At 39.7% G+C, this 14,488-nt stretch overlaps 1 protein-coding gene across 9 annotated transcripts in view; it reads right to left on the bottom strand.

Annotated features, from left to right (window-relative positions):
- Nucleotides 1-14,488, bottom strand: part of Frmpd4 (FERM and PDZ domain containing 4) — a 922,813-nt gene that overhangs the window by 35,071 nt on the left and 873,254 nt on the right. For all 9 annotated transcript variants that reach the window (XM_051141492.1, XM_051141490.1, XM_051141499.1 and 6 more), the window contains 2 exons: nucleotides 7,442-7,546; nucleotides 4,014-4,121 (listed from right to left, as the gene is read on the bottom strand). In XM_051141492.1, coding sequence (XP_050997449.1) covers nucleotides 4,014-4,121; nucleotides 7,442-7,546 — 213 coding nt within the window. The remainder of the gene's footprint in view (nucleotides 1-4,013; nucleotides 4,122-7,441; nucleotides 7,547-14,488) is intronic.

The following is a 14,488-nucleotide window of genomic DNA, read 5'->3' as shown; positions in this document are numbered from 1 at the left end:
AGAACAAATGGTGACATGAAGAGATCAAAATCAACAGTGTTCCCTTTATGTTTTAGAATCTACCATGACTAGAAAGTGTTACATTTAGGTTTTACATTCTGTTATGGAATACTGTCAGTTGGTCCTGAGGTCTCATGATGCCAGGAGTCAAAAAGTGCAGAATTGAGGCTTTCCTTTTCTTGGCCCTTTTTGGTCTCTACCTGCACCCCCTAATTCTGTAGATTTTATATCTAAGTGGTGACAGTGTAGATATCATGAAGAGGAGCCTGGTGATCATACATCACATATGGATCTTCTTAAATGTATACATGTGTTATGCAGCATTTCCATGCCTGCTGCCCAAAGATGCTAGAAGAGGGCATCAGATCTTCTAGAGTTACAAGCAGTTGTCAGCCACCATGTGGATGCCAGAAATCAAAGCCAAGTCTTTTAGGGGAGCAGCTAGTGCCCTTAACCATGGAGCAATCTCTCCAGCCCCATGTAAGGTTCTAAACTGGAAGGGTTTTTCACAGATGGAGGGTTAGCTTTGGTGTCTTCATTCCTAAATGAGGAAAAACTAGCTATGAATGTGCTCTCCCTCAGGGACTGGTAAAGTATGTCTTATATGCCAGTTCTAGCCCACTCTCCATTTTTTGTAAACAAACTTGTATTGAATCAGGGTCAACCCATCTCTTTATTGCCCATACACTGCAGGGATAGAGCTGAGAAGCAGCCTGTGAGGACTGATATATCCACTATTTTAGTCCTGCCCCCAAAGAGTATGCTGGCCTTGGTCTATTCTAAAAGAACACCATGGGAGTGGTGAAGCTCCTAAGAAAGCCTGCTTTCTAATCCTAGCTCTCAAGCTTATAAACATCACAGCACTGGGTGGTTATTCAACCTCTAAGTATCTCAGTTTTCCTACCACTAAACTGGAAGTGATAATAATGCTTATCCTTGGAATGAATATAGGAATCAAATGAGCTCTAACTTGTAAAGCATTTATTATAATGCCATTTACACAGAGAGCACCACCACAACAGTACATGTTTATTTTATATCCCCAGGGAAGGTGAAATGAACAAGCTATGTCTGTACTCTTTTATAGGATTAAACATTCCTAGTCAGAAAGTGTTGAACACACAAATCAAGGCTGTACTGTTAATCTCCTCAGCCTTTCATTTTGTCCATAGATTTGAAATTAGCAAATGACCCTTCTTCAAGATAACTTTTGTCAAGTGTTCAAAATCCTGCAGAACAGGGCTTCTCAATGGGAAGAAATGCTGTTCTGTAGCAAGATTTGAACACATTTGGAGACATCCTTTGGTTTTCACAGCATGGTTGGGGATGTTGCTGGTATTGGATGTGTAAAGAGTAAGTATGCTGGTAGATGTCTTAATAATGCACAGGGCAGACACAGCAAAGAACCATCCAATCCAAACCTCAATAGTTGTGAAGGTAGAAAAATCGTCCTATGAATGAACTTGGTTTTTGTGGATTGTTCTGTTATTTGAGTCTACTTCATTGCTCCTTTGGCCCTATTAAAATGAAATCCACAAAATCTAATCCCACCCACCCCCAACAAATAATTATTCAACAAAAATTTCTTGATTGTGTTGGATGTGATCTAAAAGAGTCCCTGCTTCATAAATTTTTGTTTTGTTTTGTTTTGTTTTTCACAAAATCCAGGGAAGATAAACACAGCCCAGGCTTTGTGTAGCTACACAAACTCTATGTGACATTTTGTAAACCAGTAGCGGGGGTGGGGGGAGCAAGTGGAAAATGCTTCTCCCTATTATAACTCTATAATGAGAATTTTGGCAAACTGTATTCAGAAATTGTCACCTTCCTTTCATAATTATTCTATTTCTGTGATGTCCAACAACCAGTGTCTGCTGTGCTAACAACGCTGTTAGGTACAAGAGAAGAAAACTTGAATTTGATGTAAACTCTTTGCAAAGCTCCCTGTTTTTCTCATTGTCACCTGTAATCCATTAGGGAATCAAACTGAGTCTAATGTGAGTTCTTATAACAAAGAGGCCAGAAGTAGTGAACAGTAGAACTTTTCTTCAGTTTAGATTGGTTTCTGTTAAGAAATGTACCCAAGTCTTAACAGATGTCTTGAAATGAGGTAGAAGAGATAACTGCAAGGAGCTGAGCTGTTGGGGACACAGAATAAGTCCATAAGGGCAGAAGATTTGCAGTAATGTACTTGTGTGCATGGGTTCCAAGGGCTTCAAAACAATGGCCATGGGTCCAAATGGTCTTCGCACATACAATGTATCTGCAGAAATACAATAGCCTTATCTAAAGAAAAATGTTGCTCTGCCATCTCACTCTTGGGAAAGAACCATAGATCTTCAGTGGCCTGCCTGGTGGGAGTCATGATGCTTTAGCTTAAAGCCCTGAACCATAGCAGACAGTCTATGCTAACAGTAGCAAAGAGGTAGTCTTCAGGCTTGCAATATCAATTTGACATCTAGAGGGGCAAGGCACCAAGGCCAGTTATGCAGTTGGTCAGCTGTTTCTGTACGACCCATTTCCAACAAAAACTCTGCACACCAAGACAAAGTTGGTTTTTTTTTTTTAGTAATACTCTGTGTATTGTTACACCATTTGCAGGAGAATAAAAGACTGCCCATACGTGTCCATGGGGAGGAGACACTGGAAGATGTGCATGTGATTTCTCCTAGGCCATGCTTGTGGGCTGACTCTCCTTGTTGAATGCAGCTTTTCGCCCTCTGCTGAAATGAACTACAGTGTCAGAGGACAAATGATTGAGTTCTAGGTATTTCTCAAGATCATCCACCTGAAGGGTGGTCTTGAAAACCTCTGAATGCCACGTTTTTGTGGCTGTTTTCCTGATGCAACAAAAGAAATCCAGTAGTTCTTACAGACATCAGATGGCCCCCAAAGCCTAAAATGGTTACTCTCTTGTTCTTTCTTGAAAGAAATTTCTGACCCCTGATTAGTTGATTGATTTTAGGTAAACCATCCTCTCATTGGTACTAAAAAAGAAAACAAGTTTATTAGCCATCACCATTTCAAAGTCTTCTATGAGGGGAACTAGTATTTCATGTGGGGCAATTAAGGATGACTTAGTGCTCCTACACCCATCTACTAACATTGTGCCTTCTACTGCCTACTGAATCACCATGTATTTAAGGTAATTTAAACCCAGATGCTTTCTAGTATTATGACAATAAGAATTCACAGCAAGTGGGCTTTGTAGAACCATTTGCACAGGTGAGGTCTGCTCTGAGTCCTTTCAAGCACGGAGAATTAATGGTTGAGTATTGATAGACATTTTAAACACAGACTTGATATTCTCTTGCTAGATTATGGTACAGATCATCACTAGGTACATTTTTACCTCCATAAAATCTTTCTGACTGTGCCATTTGAAGAAAGCCTATTTTAGGCTGATGAGACATTAGGGAGCAATCAATTTCTGAATATACTTTTGTGCAATAAAAAAAGAGGAGAATATGCACCTTTCTTTTCCAGGAAAGAAGCATGGGGGGGGGGACACATATGCTTTGCTACCAAACCTATTATGTAAAGCTCACCCATGGCTCAGAAATCAAAGGATCACATGGTGACTCTTCCTTTAACGCCCTCCTGAGAAGCACACCTCAGTTCTGACTTGTTGTGCAGTGTTCTCGAGCAATTGGTTACAGCCAACAAAAGTAAATGCTATCTTTACAATATTCTAGCCCTTGTTTTGCTGGACAGAAAAGTGGCAGATATTCAATTAACACTTAACATCCTAATTTTGTTGGTGGCTGACATTGCTGGGAAATCCTATTGGCTTTGGGCAGGATGCCAAACTTTCTTGGTGACAGTCATGCTATTTTAATTAACCTGCAATTGCAGTCAAATGACTAGCCCTGGTGTTTCTTCATAGATAGCATGCTATATTGTTTGTAGTACCAATAGAGACAAAAAGAACAGAGCCCTTCTCAGTTTATGCAGTCTGTCTTGGTTTGATATTACATAAGGAGTACAGGCCCAAGGTTTGAATGTCATCTTACCTTGATGGAGGTGCTGCAGTCAAAGCGAAAGGACTTGGTCTGTCCGTTTTCCAAATAGACTTTCAGAACATTTGGCATAAAAAGAAGTGAATTGTCTTTAACAGTTTCCTGTTTAACAACAGAAATTAGAAATGGGGGCTGTGAAGGTCAGTCAAATTAGAATTCTACTCTTAGGCATGTGTGTCTATGGTTTATTCTTTATTACAATATAATAAAGAATTAACAATCAGATTCTTGAAGGCCAACCAGGTATTCTTTTGGTGGTATGTGAGCTAAGGTATTCATAGCAATATTGTTTTCCAGCTACAAATAACTCACAAGACATTTTTCTCATCAGAAAAATCAGATGCCTAGTTTTTTTTTTTTTAAGCAAGATTCCCCAATGTAAAACATTATTACAGACACAATTCCTTTGTAGTCAAGCTTCTATGTTTGGAAGCACAAGTTCTGACTTTTTCTGACCAGGATTAAATGAACAAAATAAGGACCATCAATGATGCTGTGTGACAGGAGGCTGCTGGTCCCTGGTGGTGGTCATGCAAATGAGTCCCAAGCATGAAGGAGCTCAAGGGTAAAGTTATTTTTTTTGAAACTCTTTGTAACCCATTTAGGAGTGTTTCTGTGCTAAAAGAGAAAAAAAAAACAAAAACAAACAAAAAAAAAAAAAAAACGGGCTCAAGGCTTTTAGCTCAGTGGTAGAGCACTTGCCTGATGTCCTTGGTAGCTTTGTTTTTTGTTGCTGTCATAAAACACCATGACCAAAAGCAAGCTGGAGAGGAAAGGACTTATTTCAGCTTACAGATTACAGTCCATCACTGGAGGAAGGTAGGGCAGGAAGTCAAGGCAGGACCTAGAGGCAAAGACTGAAGCAGAGAGCACAGAGAAGTGCTGCTCACTAGTTTTCTTCCAGGCTCCCCTTCAGATACATTTCAGCCCTACCTGCCCAGAGGTGGCAGTGCTCACAGTGCTCTGGGTCCTTCTGCATCAATTAACAATCAAAAGAGTCCCAGAGACATGCTCACAGGCCAACCTCAACTGAGTTGTCCTCTTCCCAGGTGTCTCTAGTTTGAATCAAGTTGACAAAACCTATGGAGCAACCTAGAGTGTGGGAGGGCTCTGCATTCTGTTCCCAGTCCCACAAAAAAGAGTCAAGCACTAAGTCTAAGTTTTAATGAAAAGTTCATAATATCATGATCTAGAAATAACTCATAACATTATGGCAATTTGAAATATGACCGAGAGTGAATCTAAGAAATGCACTTCTTAGGATGTTTTCTTTAATTTGATATCATGAGAGATGGTGAAGGAGATGAAGGTGAGAAGTAGACACATCCATGTAAGATCCGTGAGTCTCTAGTGTGAACTGTGTTGCACTCATGTATTTGGTGTCACAGAATCATTAGGGTTGTTGGGGCCTTGGAAATAGCAAAGCTGTATTTCCTTTGACTTGGAGATGAAGGCAATGAAGACTATATGCACAGATGTTTATAAGTGTTTTACAGTCTGAGCAAAACAACCCTTGTAAAACTCACTAACTGGTCCCGTGACTTTCACTACCCATTTCTTTTTCTGAATTCCTTCCCCTCATTTCTCCTGTCATGGCCTTCCCCTGTAACTTTCTTGCTGCCTGACTCACTGAGTAAGCTTGACTTTAAATTCAGAAAACAAGGCATCTTGTGACTTAGAAGAGCATATATAAAGGATGCCATGGGCCAAAGGGAAGATATACAACTGAAGTCCCTATCTTTATAAGATTATAACAAGGCAATAGAGGGTGTAGGAGACACCCTACAGCAGTGTCCTCACATTCCAGCTGCATCAAATGAGCCCTGTTCTAAACAGGGTTGAAGTGACATTTCACAGCAGCTTCTAGAACATTATTCTTTCTTTAGATGCCCAGTTACATGCTGAGAAGCCCTGAGGTGGAAATGTAAGTTTCTGATGAATTTTTGAGGTGACATGCTTGTCTGTTCTATGACAGTAATCCTTCGATCCTCCACTGGGACAGGGTTCTGAATTGGTGACAAGTGGCCACTATGTGCCTAGATTGATAGAGAGCCATTGCAGTGAGCAGAGTGTATCAAGTTCACAGGGCAGTATGAAATGTCAATGGAGTAACAGGGACAACTTCAGACCTTGTCTCCCAAGTGTTGCAACAGCTTGTCAGATTGATTTGCCATGATATGTTATCATGATTGTCAACTAGTTTTGATTGAGAGCCATCTAGGAGATTAGTAAGGCACATGTCTGGGTGCATTGTGAGGACATTTTCAAAGATGATTGACAAAGGGGAGAAGACCTGTCTTGAATAGAGCAGGTGTCATCAAATAGCTTAAAATCCCAGATGGAATAACATGGAAGAAAGTACGCACAGATTTTACTTCTCTCATTCCTATTCTCCCTCTCTTTCCTCTCCCTATACATCTCTATCTCAATTTCTCTCTACTTCCAGGATGTTGTGGGCTGAGCAGCCCCTGCAAAAGGCTCTTGCTGCCATGATATTCCACCTCACCACAGGCCAAGAATCAAGAGCCAAGGAAAATATACTGAACACTTCAGCCATGAGGATCCCTTCTCCTTGAAGTGCTTTAGGCTTGGTGTTTTATCACAACTGAAGGAGGATTGTTACTCATACCAATTCCCTGGCCACCAAGTTGGACAGCCCTAGGTTAGGCTAGTGAGAAGACTTGCCCAGGATATGCCTGTCCACAGCTTCCAATTCGCATCCAGGGACTAACTTCAGGAAAGAGTTGGGGATCCATAGCAAACACATTACAAATAAAAGGGTTATTCTTATAGATTAATTTAGAAAAACAGCAATAGAACACAACTTTCAACAATAAAAATTGGGCATTTCCAAGGTTCCCAGAACTATTAGTACCCTAGGTAAAGGCTTCCTAAAACCTTTATATCCTTTTGCAGGATCCATATTGAAGACCTATTTGTGGGGACCTAGGGGATCATTCTTCAATTCTACCTTTATATACAAAATCTGTACTTTCAAATACTTTGACATACCCCTCCCTCTCTCAATGGAAACATAATTCTTTTAACAAAATATGTAAAAAGCAATTCTGTGGAAGCATGCTAAGTTGGCACAAAGAGAAGTGGAAATTTCAAAGGAAGCTTATTTTACCCAATAGAAACAAGGCAATACTAGTGCTCTCAGATCAAAGCAGTGAATATTCTAGTACAGCAAGTGTCATAGGAGTTCACTGGGCTAGCTTCTATTTTGCTTGTGTTAGAACTGAGGGGCAATGAGATGGGGGGGGCAAGCCCTTTTCAGTCTGGAGATTTGATACTCTTATGAAAGACAAGAACCAGGTCCAGAATGACCATTCTAGTAATGTTGTTGGCTTGATTTGAATGAAAAGAAGCCTCTGTCTCAGTGATTCTCTACATAACAACATTGATAATTGTAAACTCACCGACACTTGACCATTGATGATGACCTCTTCGGAAAAGCGCACTTTGACTGGATTGGACTTCAATCTTGCCTTTTTTGCAGCACTAATAAATGCTGATTTGGGAGACTAGAGGAAATGGAAAGATTTTATCTGATTACTGGCATTCTAACACAAACCTTGTGACAGTTGTTTTTCATCTTTAGCCTCAAAGTTATGCAACATTGTTGCTAAAAGTTAAAATATTCAGTGCTTGGCCAACTCAAGGACAAAATGCAAATTATGGATGTGATTGAAACTTTGTCATGACTATAAATTAATAGCCTTGATTTAGCGACCAGACCAGAAGTACAGCATGTCCCATGTTCTTTTTTTTTTCTTTCCATTTTTTATTTTATTTTATTTTTTAAATTATAAAGTGAGGGTGATTTATTTGGCCTTCAAAGCATTAAACATAACATATTTTAAGCTCCTTTCATATTAATCAAACAATGACAACCATCTAAAAATATGAGCAACCATGTGCATGTCCCATGTTCTTAGTAATCACAAGTCCAAGGATCTTAAACCTGCTTTGAATGCAGAGCTATGAACACAATGCAGAAGTGGCTGGAGATTTTGCCTTCAGCCTCCATGCTATATATGGTTGAAGCCTCAAGCTGGTAATCTGTGATCTTGGATCTTACTATGCAGAGTAGGGAAGAGACTTTGCCTTAAAATTAAGAGTTGAATTTCAGACTTCATGCTCTGCCTCGTCTTACAGGTGCATTATATTTTGGGATCCTTCCTTGTTTTGGTGGGAATTGAATCCTCAGAAATTGTAAGTGCTTAGAATGGTGCTGAGATGAAGAGGATCTCTTGACCTTGATCAAGTTAATTCATTGGAAAACCATCCTTGCGTGATTTCAGTAAAGCTTAAAGGAAAGAGACCTCCCATCTATTGGCAGCATCACCAATTAGAAAACAAAACAACCTTCATGCTCCATTGGATCCAACAGAGAATCAGATGATTACTGGTTTGTAAACTACAATGGTCAAATATTGTCACTTGTCTAGGGTGCAGACTGATTGGCATGCTTTTTTATTCTGCAGGCATTGAAGTTCTTTGCAAAACATATTCTAGTAACTAATCCTTGAGTCTACATAAAGACTTAGCCTGATGTTCAGTATTCTAATCTCATGGTCCTAAAGCTAATGATGATGACCCATACCTCTCTTTTTAAGAGCTAAATAACAAGAAAATTTAAAGGACTCCCAACCTTACCAAATACACAAATATTCTGGAAATCAAATAAGTTGTAAAAAAACACAATGGAATGAACATATAAAATGTAGTATGTCAATACACTAGAATATTATTCAGTCATAAAAAGAAATATTGATCATTGCTATAATCTTGAAAATGTGGCACACGTAAATTACATTTACGTGAAACAGCCAGAACAGTAAAAACAGAGACAGAAAGTTTGGAGCAGGGGCAGAAGAAAAAGAAGGAATGAATGTTTAATAGACATAGCATTTCCTCTAGGAATGATGAGAATATTTTACAGTGGGATAACAGTGATGCTTAATAAATCTCAGAGGCATTCAATACTACTGAATTGTACAATTAAAAATGGCTCACTTTATGTTATGCTGTGTATTTTATTATAATATAAATTCATTATTGACAAAGTGCAATGATAAATAGGTATGTTTGGTATCAGAGATTTTGTCTTAATATTGGGAGAATACTGTTTTTGTTGTTTATTTTTGAGACAAGGTTTTCTTGGATTTCCAGGGCCTGGTATTAGAAATGTGGCTCTGTCTGTCCTTGGCTTGTACTCAGTCCTGGATCACCCTTCTGGGCACTTGAGTTACTGGTTTTCAGCACCATGCTAGGTGATGTTATTTCCAACACTCCCCCCCCACACCTTGCTGAACCTATCTGAACCTTGAACAATATCTTAGAAGACTTGATAGATGGATGACTTTTGTTTCAAAGCTTCAATTCACCTGCTTACACAAGCCATTTTAAAGAGAGTGGCTGTCCTCTTACTAAACAAAGCAAAACTCCAAAGGAACTCTGAATGAGCAGCCCTCAAAAGATGCCAGTGCTCAGCAAACTCTGTGCGAGTTTTAGAAGTCATACTGTGGTGCTGGAGTGATGTGACAATGGTGCGTTCTCATCAATGTCTGTGTAATTATAGGCCAAGTTCAGTGATGATTAACGAGCAAATCACACAGTGATGAGTTCATTTGCTTTTGATATGCCATTTTTTAGCTGAAGGAAAAACATTATTCTCCCTTAATGATTCTGTGCAGCAGTATGTACATTGGCACAATGAGTTTAACATAAGTAAAGTGGCTGCAATAAAGATACCAGAGCAGCCATGATTCATAGGCTGAGCTGTCTCAATGCAATAATGCACACCTTCTCCAGCATTGTTTAGCAATAAAATGTTCAGCTCATTCAAGGTACCATATACTCAACTTTGAGTTCTCCATGCATCCTGATTTTTCAATGTAATAACTTACCATATTGCTCTATAATAATCTATGGAATTCCTTGCCTCAATAAAAAAGTATACTTAATAGAACTGACTTTTGAGTTGTGTATTATTTGATGGGATTTTAGAAATAGAGTGATTGTTACTCAGCTTCACTGAATACATAGCAGGATTTGTTCATGTTATGGTTTGAATATGACATTTCCCCTACAGGCTCATATCTTGAACACTTGGCCCTAAACTAGTGGTGCTAATTTAGGAGGTGGTAGAAACTTAGGAGATAGGTGGAGGAAATGCACCACTAGGTATGATGCTTAAGATTGCTTGTTAATTTGAGAAGCTCTGTAGACGATTAGGAAACAAACTTCTGAGCATGTGTGTAAATGTTTGCTTAGATAAGGTTTACTGAGGTGTGAGGACACACCCAAACTGTGGGCAACATGATGCCATGAGTTGTGTTGCTTGACTGAATATAAAGAGACAGAGGAGAAAGTGAGCCAAGCACCAGCATTCATCTGTCTCTGCTTCCTGTCTGTGGATGCAATGAGACCAATTGCTCAAGCTCCTGACACCATGATGGCCTGTATCTTCAAACTGTGAGATGAGACAAAAACCTTGTTTTCTTAAGTTGCTTTTGTCTCAGCAACAGGAAAACACTGAGGATGTGTCTTTGAAGGTTTGGCCTGGTTTACAGAGCTTCCTCTCTGCCCACTTCCTGTTTGCCAGGAGGTGAACAGTTTCTTTCTCTGCAACCACTGCCACTGCTATACCATGTGACATGGTCTCACCATGTAACGAGAATCAGTGGAGCTGAGGCCTGCATATAGAAACCTCTGAAACTGTGAGATAAACCAAACCTTTCATCCTTTATGCTGTCTCACACATGTTTTGCTCACAGCCTGTCCTGGTCAGTTTTCTGTAAACTTGACATCAGTTAGAGTTACATGGGAAAATGACCCTTATTTGAGACAATAACCAGATGGCCCTGTGGTCTGTTTTTGTCAGATGATTTAAGGGGGAGGGCCCAGCCCATTGTTGGTGGTATCCTTGTGAGCTTGGGATATATATATATATATATATATATATATATATATATGTGTGTGTGTGTGTATGTATGTATGTATATGTATATGTATATGTATATGTATATGTATATGTATATGTATATGTATATGTATATATATCAGGCTGAGAAAGCCATAAAGAGCAAGCAAGTAAGCAACATTCTTCTATGGTTTCTGCTTTAATTCCTGCCTCTGTGTTCCTGTCCAGTTTGAGTCCATGCCCTTCCTTCCCTCAGTTATGGACTGTGATGTGGAAGTGTAAGATGAAATAAATACATTCCTCTCCAAGTTTCTTTTGGTCCTGATTCGTATAGCAGCAACAGAAACCCAACGAAGGCTCAGCTCCACAGAAACTGACTAAAGTAGTTCATAAAATAAATGACCAACGAGAGCAGAGTGTGTCCTGCTGGGAACATTTCTCTTCTCTCTGTAACTTTAGTGTGTAGACCCTGTGTAGTCTCATTACTATATTAAACCATGCATTACTGCTTAACATAGGAATCTAATATAATCAAAATAGAGCTTTGAAGTCAACAGTTGGAATAAAAGCAAGCACAAGTCCTTTTTTTTCTTTTCATTTTCTGTATTGGCAAGTGTTTCATACACTACTATGTACTTAAAATGGCTTTTGAGGGCCTGGAAAGATGACTCATCAGTTAAGATTCCTGACTGCTCTGTAAGAGAAAATGAGTTCAATTCCCAGCACCCACATGGAATCTCACAACAATCTCTTAACTCCAGTTCCAGGGCATTTGATGATGCCTTATTCCAGGTTCCATGGGCACTGCATGGATGCGCATGTTTCATGGACATATTTGCAGGCAAAACATCCATATACATAATAAAAATAGAAACACCTTACAATTGTAAACTTTTTTGATGATAAAAACAAAAAGTATCCAAGATGGCTACCTAATGAGAGTTGGCAACCCAGTGGCTTGCTTACTCTGGTGGCTAGACTTTCAGGTGGATGGGATAGTGCAAACCAATTTTGAACACAGTTTTAGCTCATGTTTCTTATTGTTAGTCAAACCATATATACTGTGCACCACTCAGGATCCTGGTAAATTAGCTATCACCAATCATAGGTGCTGATCGTAAGCATTTTATATCAGGTGGTGGAAATGACAAGCAATTAGCATTTAGAATAATGAGATTCTCCTGCTGTTAGTTGTTTTTAATGCTATAAATTCTTCCATTATTTCCCAAATTTGCTATTGGTAAGATGGCTTCAGTATGGTGACATATTCTAAAGCCTTTTGAATCCTAACTGTTCTGGTTTTTGACCAGAACAGTGTCTGAAAACCCACATGTGCATGTTTGTGCGCGCGCACGCGCGCACACACACACACACACACACACACACACACACACACACACACACACACACACACACATACACACAAGTTTAGAAAGATGAATTACTGGTTAAAAGCATTTGCTCGTCTTGCAGAGGACCCTACTTCAGTTCTCAGCACCCACATCTGGTATCTTACAACAGGTTTTTTGTCCAGTTTTAGGGGATCTGATGCCTTCTTCACACAAGCAGGCTTAGGAACATATGCATAAGTAAAAACAAATAAAAAAATTAAAAAACATAAGATTGATTTCTGAAACTGAGTAATATGGCCTTGAACTTGCAGCCCACATAGTCTTGGAGTAGCCTAGAACTACTAAGTGGCTTGCTTTGTAATTCTCACAAAGTAGATGCTAAGACAAGGCCTCATAAGCTGGCAGCTAGTCTGACAGGTGCTTCCAAGAGATACAGGCAGGTAGGTGGAGAGAGGAGACCAGAAGAGGGAATAAGCCAATGAAGTTTTCATTGTTAAGTAAGGCACTGCTCTAGGCAACTGGAACTTATTCCTACTGACAATCTCCAGGAAGCAAGGGTGCCACATGTGCCAGAGTTACAATGTTCAAAGGACAGAAGGAGGTGGTGTAGTTATCTGTCAGCCCTTGCAATAACTAACTGAATGACTTCTTGTGTAAATTTAAAACTTTTGTTTTCTTGACCTATCAGCATCCAAATAAATGGGCTCTGAGCCCTCAGTCTAGACAATCAGGCATACCATTGTGATGAGGTGTTCCTATCACAAATTCTCCTTCATATCCACCCCTGCCATTTATTTACTGATGTTTAAAAATACTAATGCAATCCTCTTGCAAGTTTTCTTTCTTTCTCTTCTTCCTCCCCTCCTCCCTGCTATTTTTTATTCTTTGATAAAGTCTTGCTAAGTATTGCCTAGACTGGCCTAGAACTATTGATTTTTCTATACTGGCCTACAGAGTACCAGGATCACAGCCACATTCCATCACATCCAGCTGTCCTTGAAACTTTTCATGTGTGTTCTACTCTCACCATCAATAAATGCATTTGTCCAATGGTATTCACTCTTTCTCTCTGTTTCCTCACCTACTAAATTGAACCCACTCCCTTCCTGCTCCTTTTCACATGACCCAATTCTGGACTTAGTGACTTCTAAGAATGATGCTTTCTTGTTCCTTTCCTGTGTTCTCTCTTCTGGATGTACTTGACTGACCATTATCACGAAGAACACAAAACCCTGCCCTCCAGGAGTAGTACCTCAGCACATCTAGCTGCTTTAGGAGGATCAGCTGGAAAGCGCCCCCAGGTAAAGACTCCCTGGTGCACCATACTGGCATTTGACTGGCATGTTTAGCAGGGCACATGGCAGGGGATATGGTTTATGCTGTGAAACCATATGTTAGCCTAGAAAACTGTAGCAGCAGGGTTTCCACGAGGAAGGCACAGCTTCCCTCCGGTGTATGAGATGCACTTTATTGGAGTTTATCATGCAGTAGCTAGGCAAGCAGTGTAAGAATTGCTGGCTAGCCAGTTACAAAAAAATGCAAGTGTCATTATAGATGTAAAAGTTACAATTTCTCAGACAAAAGCAGAATCTACAGAGCTTCTCTTGTTTGGCTAGATAATTTGTATTTTTAAAAGTCTATCTTGTTTGTAAAAAGAATAAATAAAACCTTTTTTATTTATTTGTTTTGTTTTGAGACAGGGTCTCACTTTGTAGGCCAGGCTGGCCTCAAACTTGCACCAGTTCTGTGTACTTCAGCCTCCCAAGTGTTGAGGTTACAGGCTACTATGACCAGATATAATATTTTTTTTAAAGAAAGCAAACAAAAAGAAAAACCCAATATAAAAATACAAGTAAAAGGCACTACTCTCTCTTTTCTCATCTGCTATTCTCTGCTATCTAGTGCACCTATCTCAGTAATGCCAGAGTATGCACGCCCATTGTTCACAGGAGGAAGAAGTTGCTTTAGAGGCAGTGAGGGAAGACAGTAAGGCAGAAGACTGGCTCTCTGCTGGGGGACAATTTTTTCTCGAAGGGACACTTGGAGATTTCTGCAGATATTTTTGATCGGCACAACTTGTGGCAAAGGGTGCAATTCAAATCTGTTGAGCAGGTATCAGGGATGTTTCCAAGCGTCCACTAATGTGCAGGCCAACCCCAAACAGGAAACTCTCCAGCCTAAATGTC

Source organism: Acomys russatus, chromosome X, assembly GCF_903995435.1.
Source record: "Acomys russatus chromosome X, mAcoRus1.1, whole genome shotgun sequence".
NCBI lineage: Eukaryota > Metazoa > Chordata > Mammalia > Rodentia > Muridae > Acomys > Acomys russatus.
Note: the sequence above shows the minus strand (reverse complement) of the source record. Positions and strands in the feature narration are given on the sequence as shown.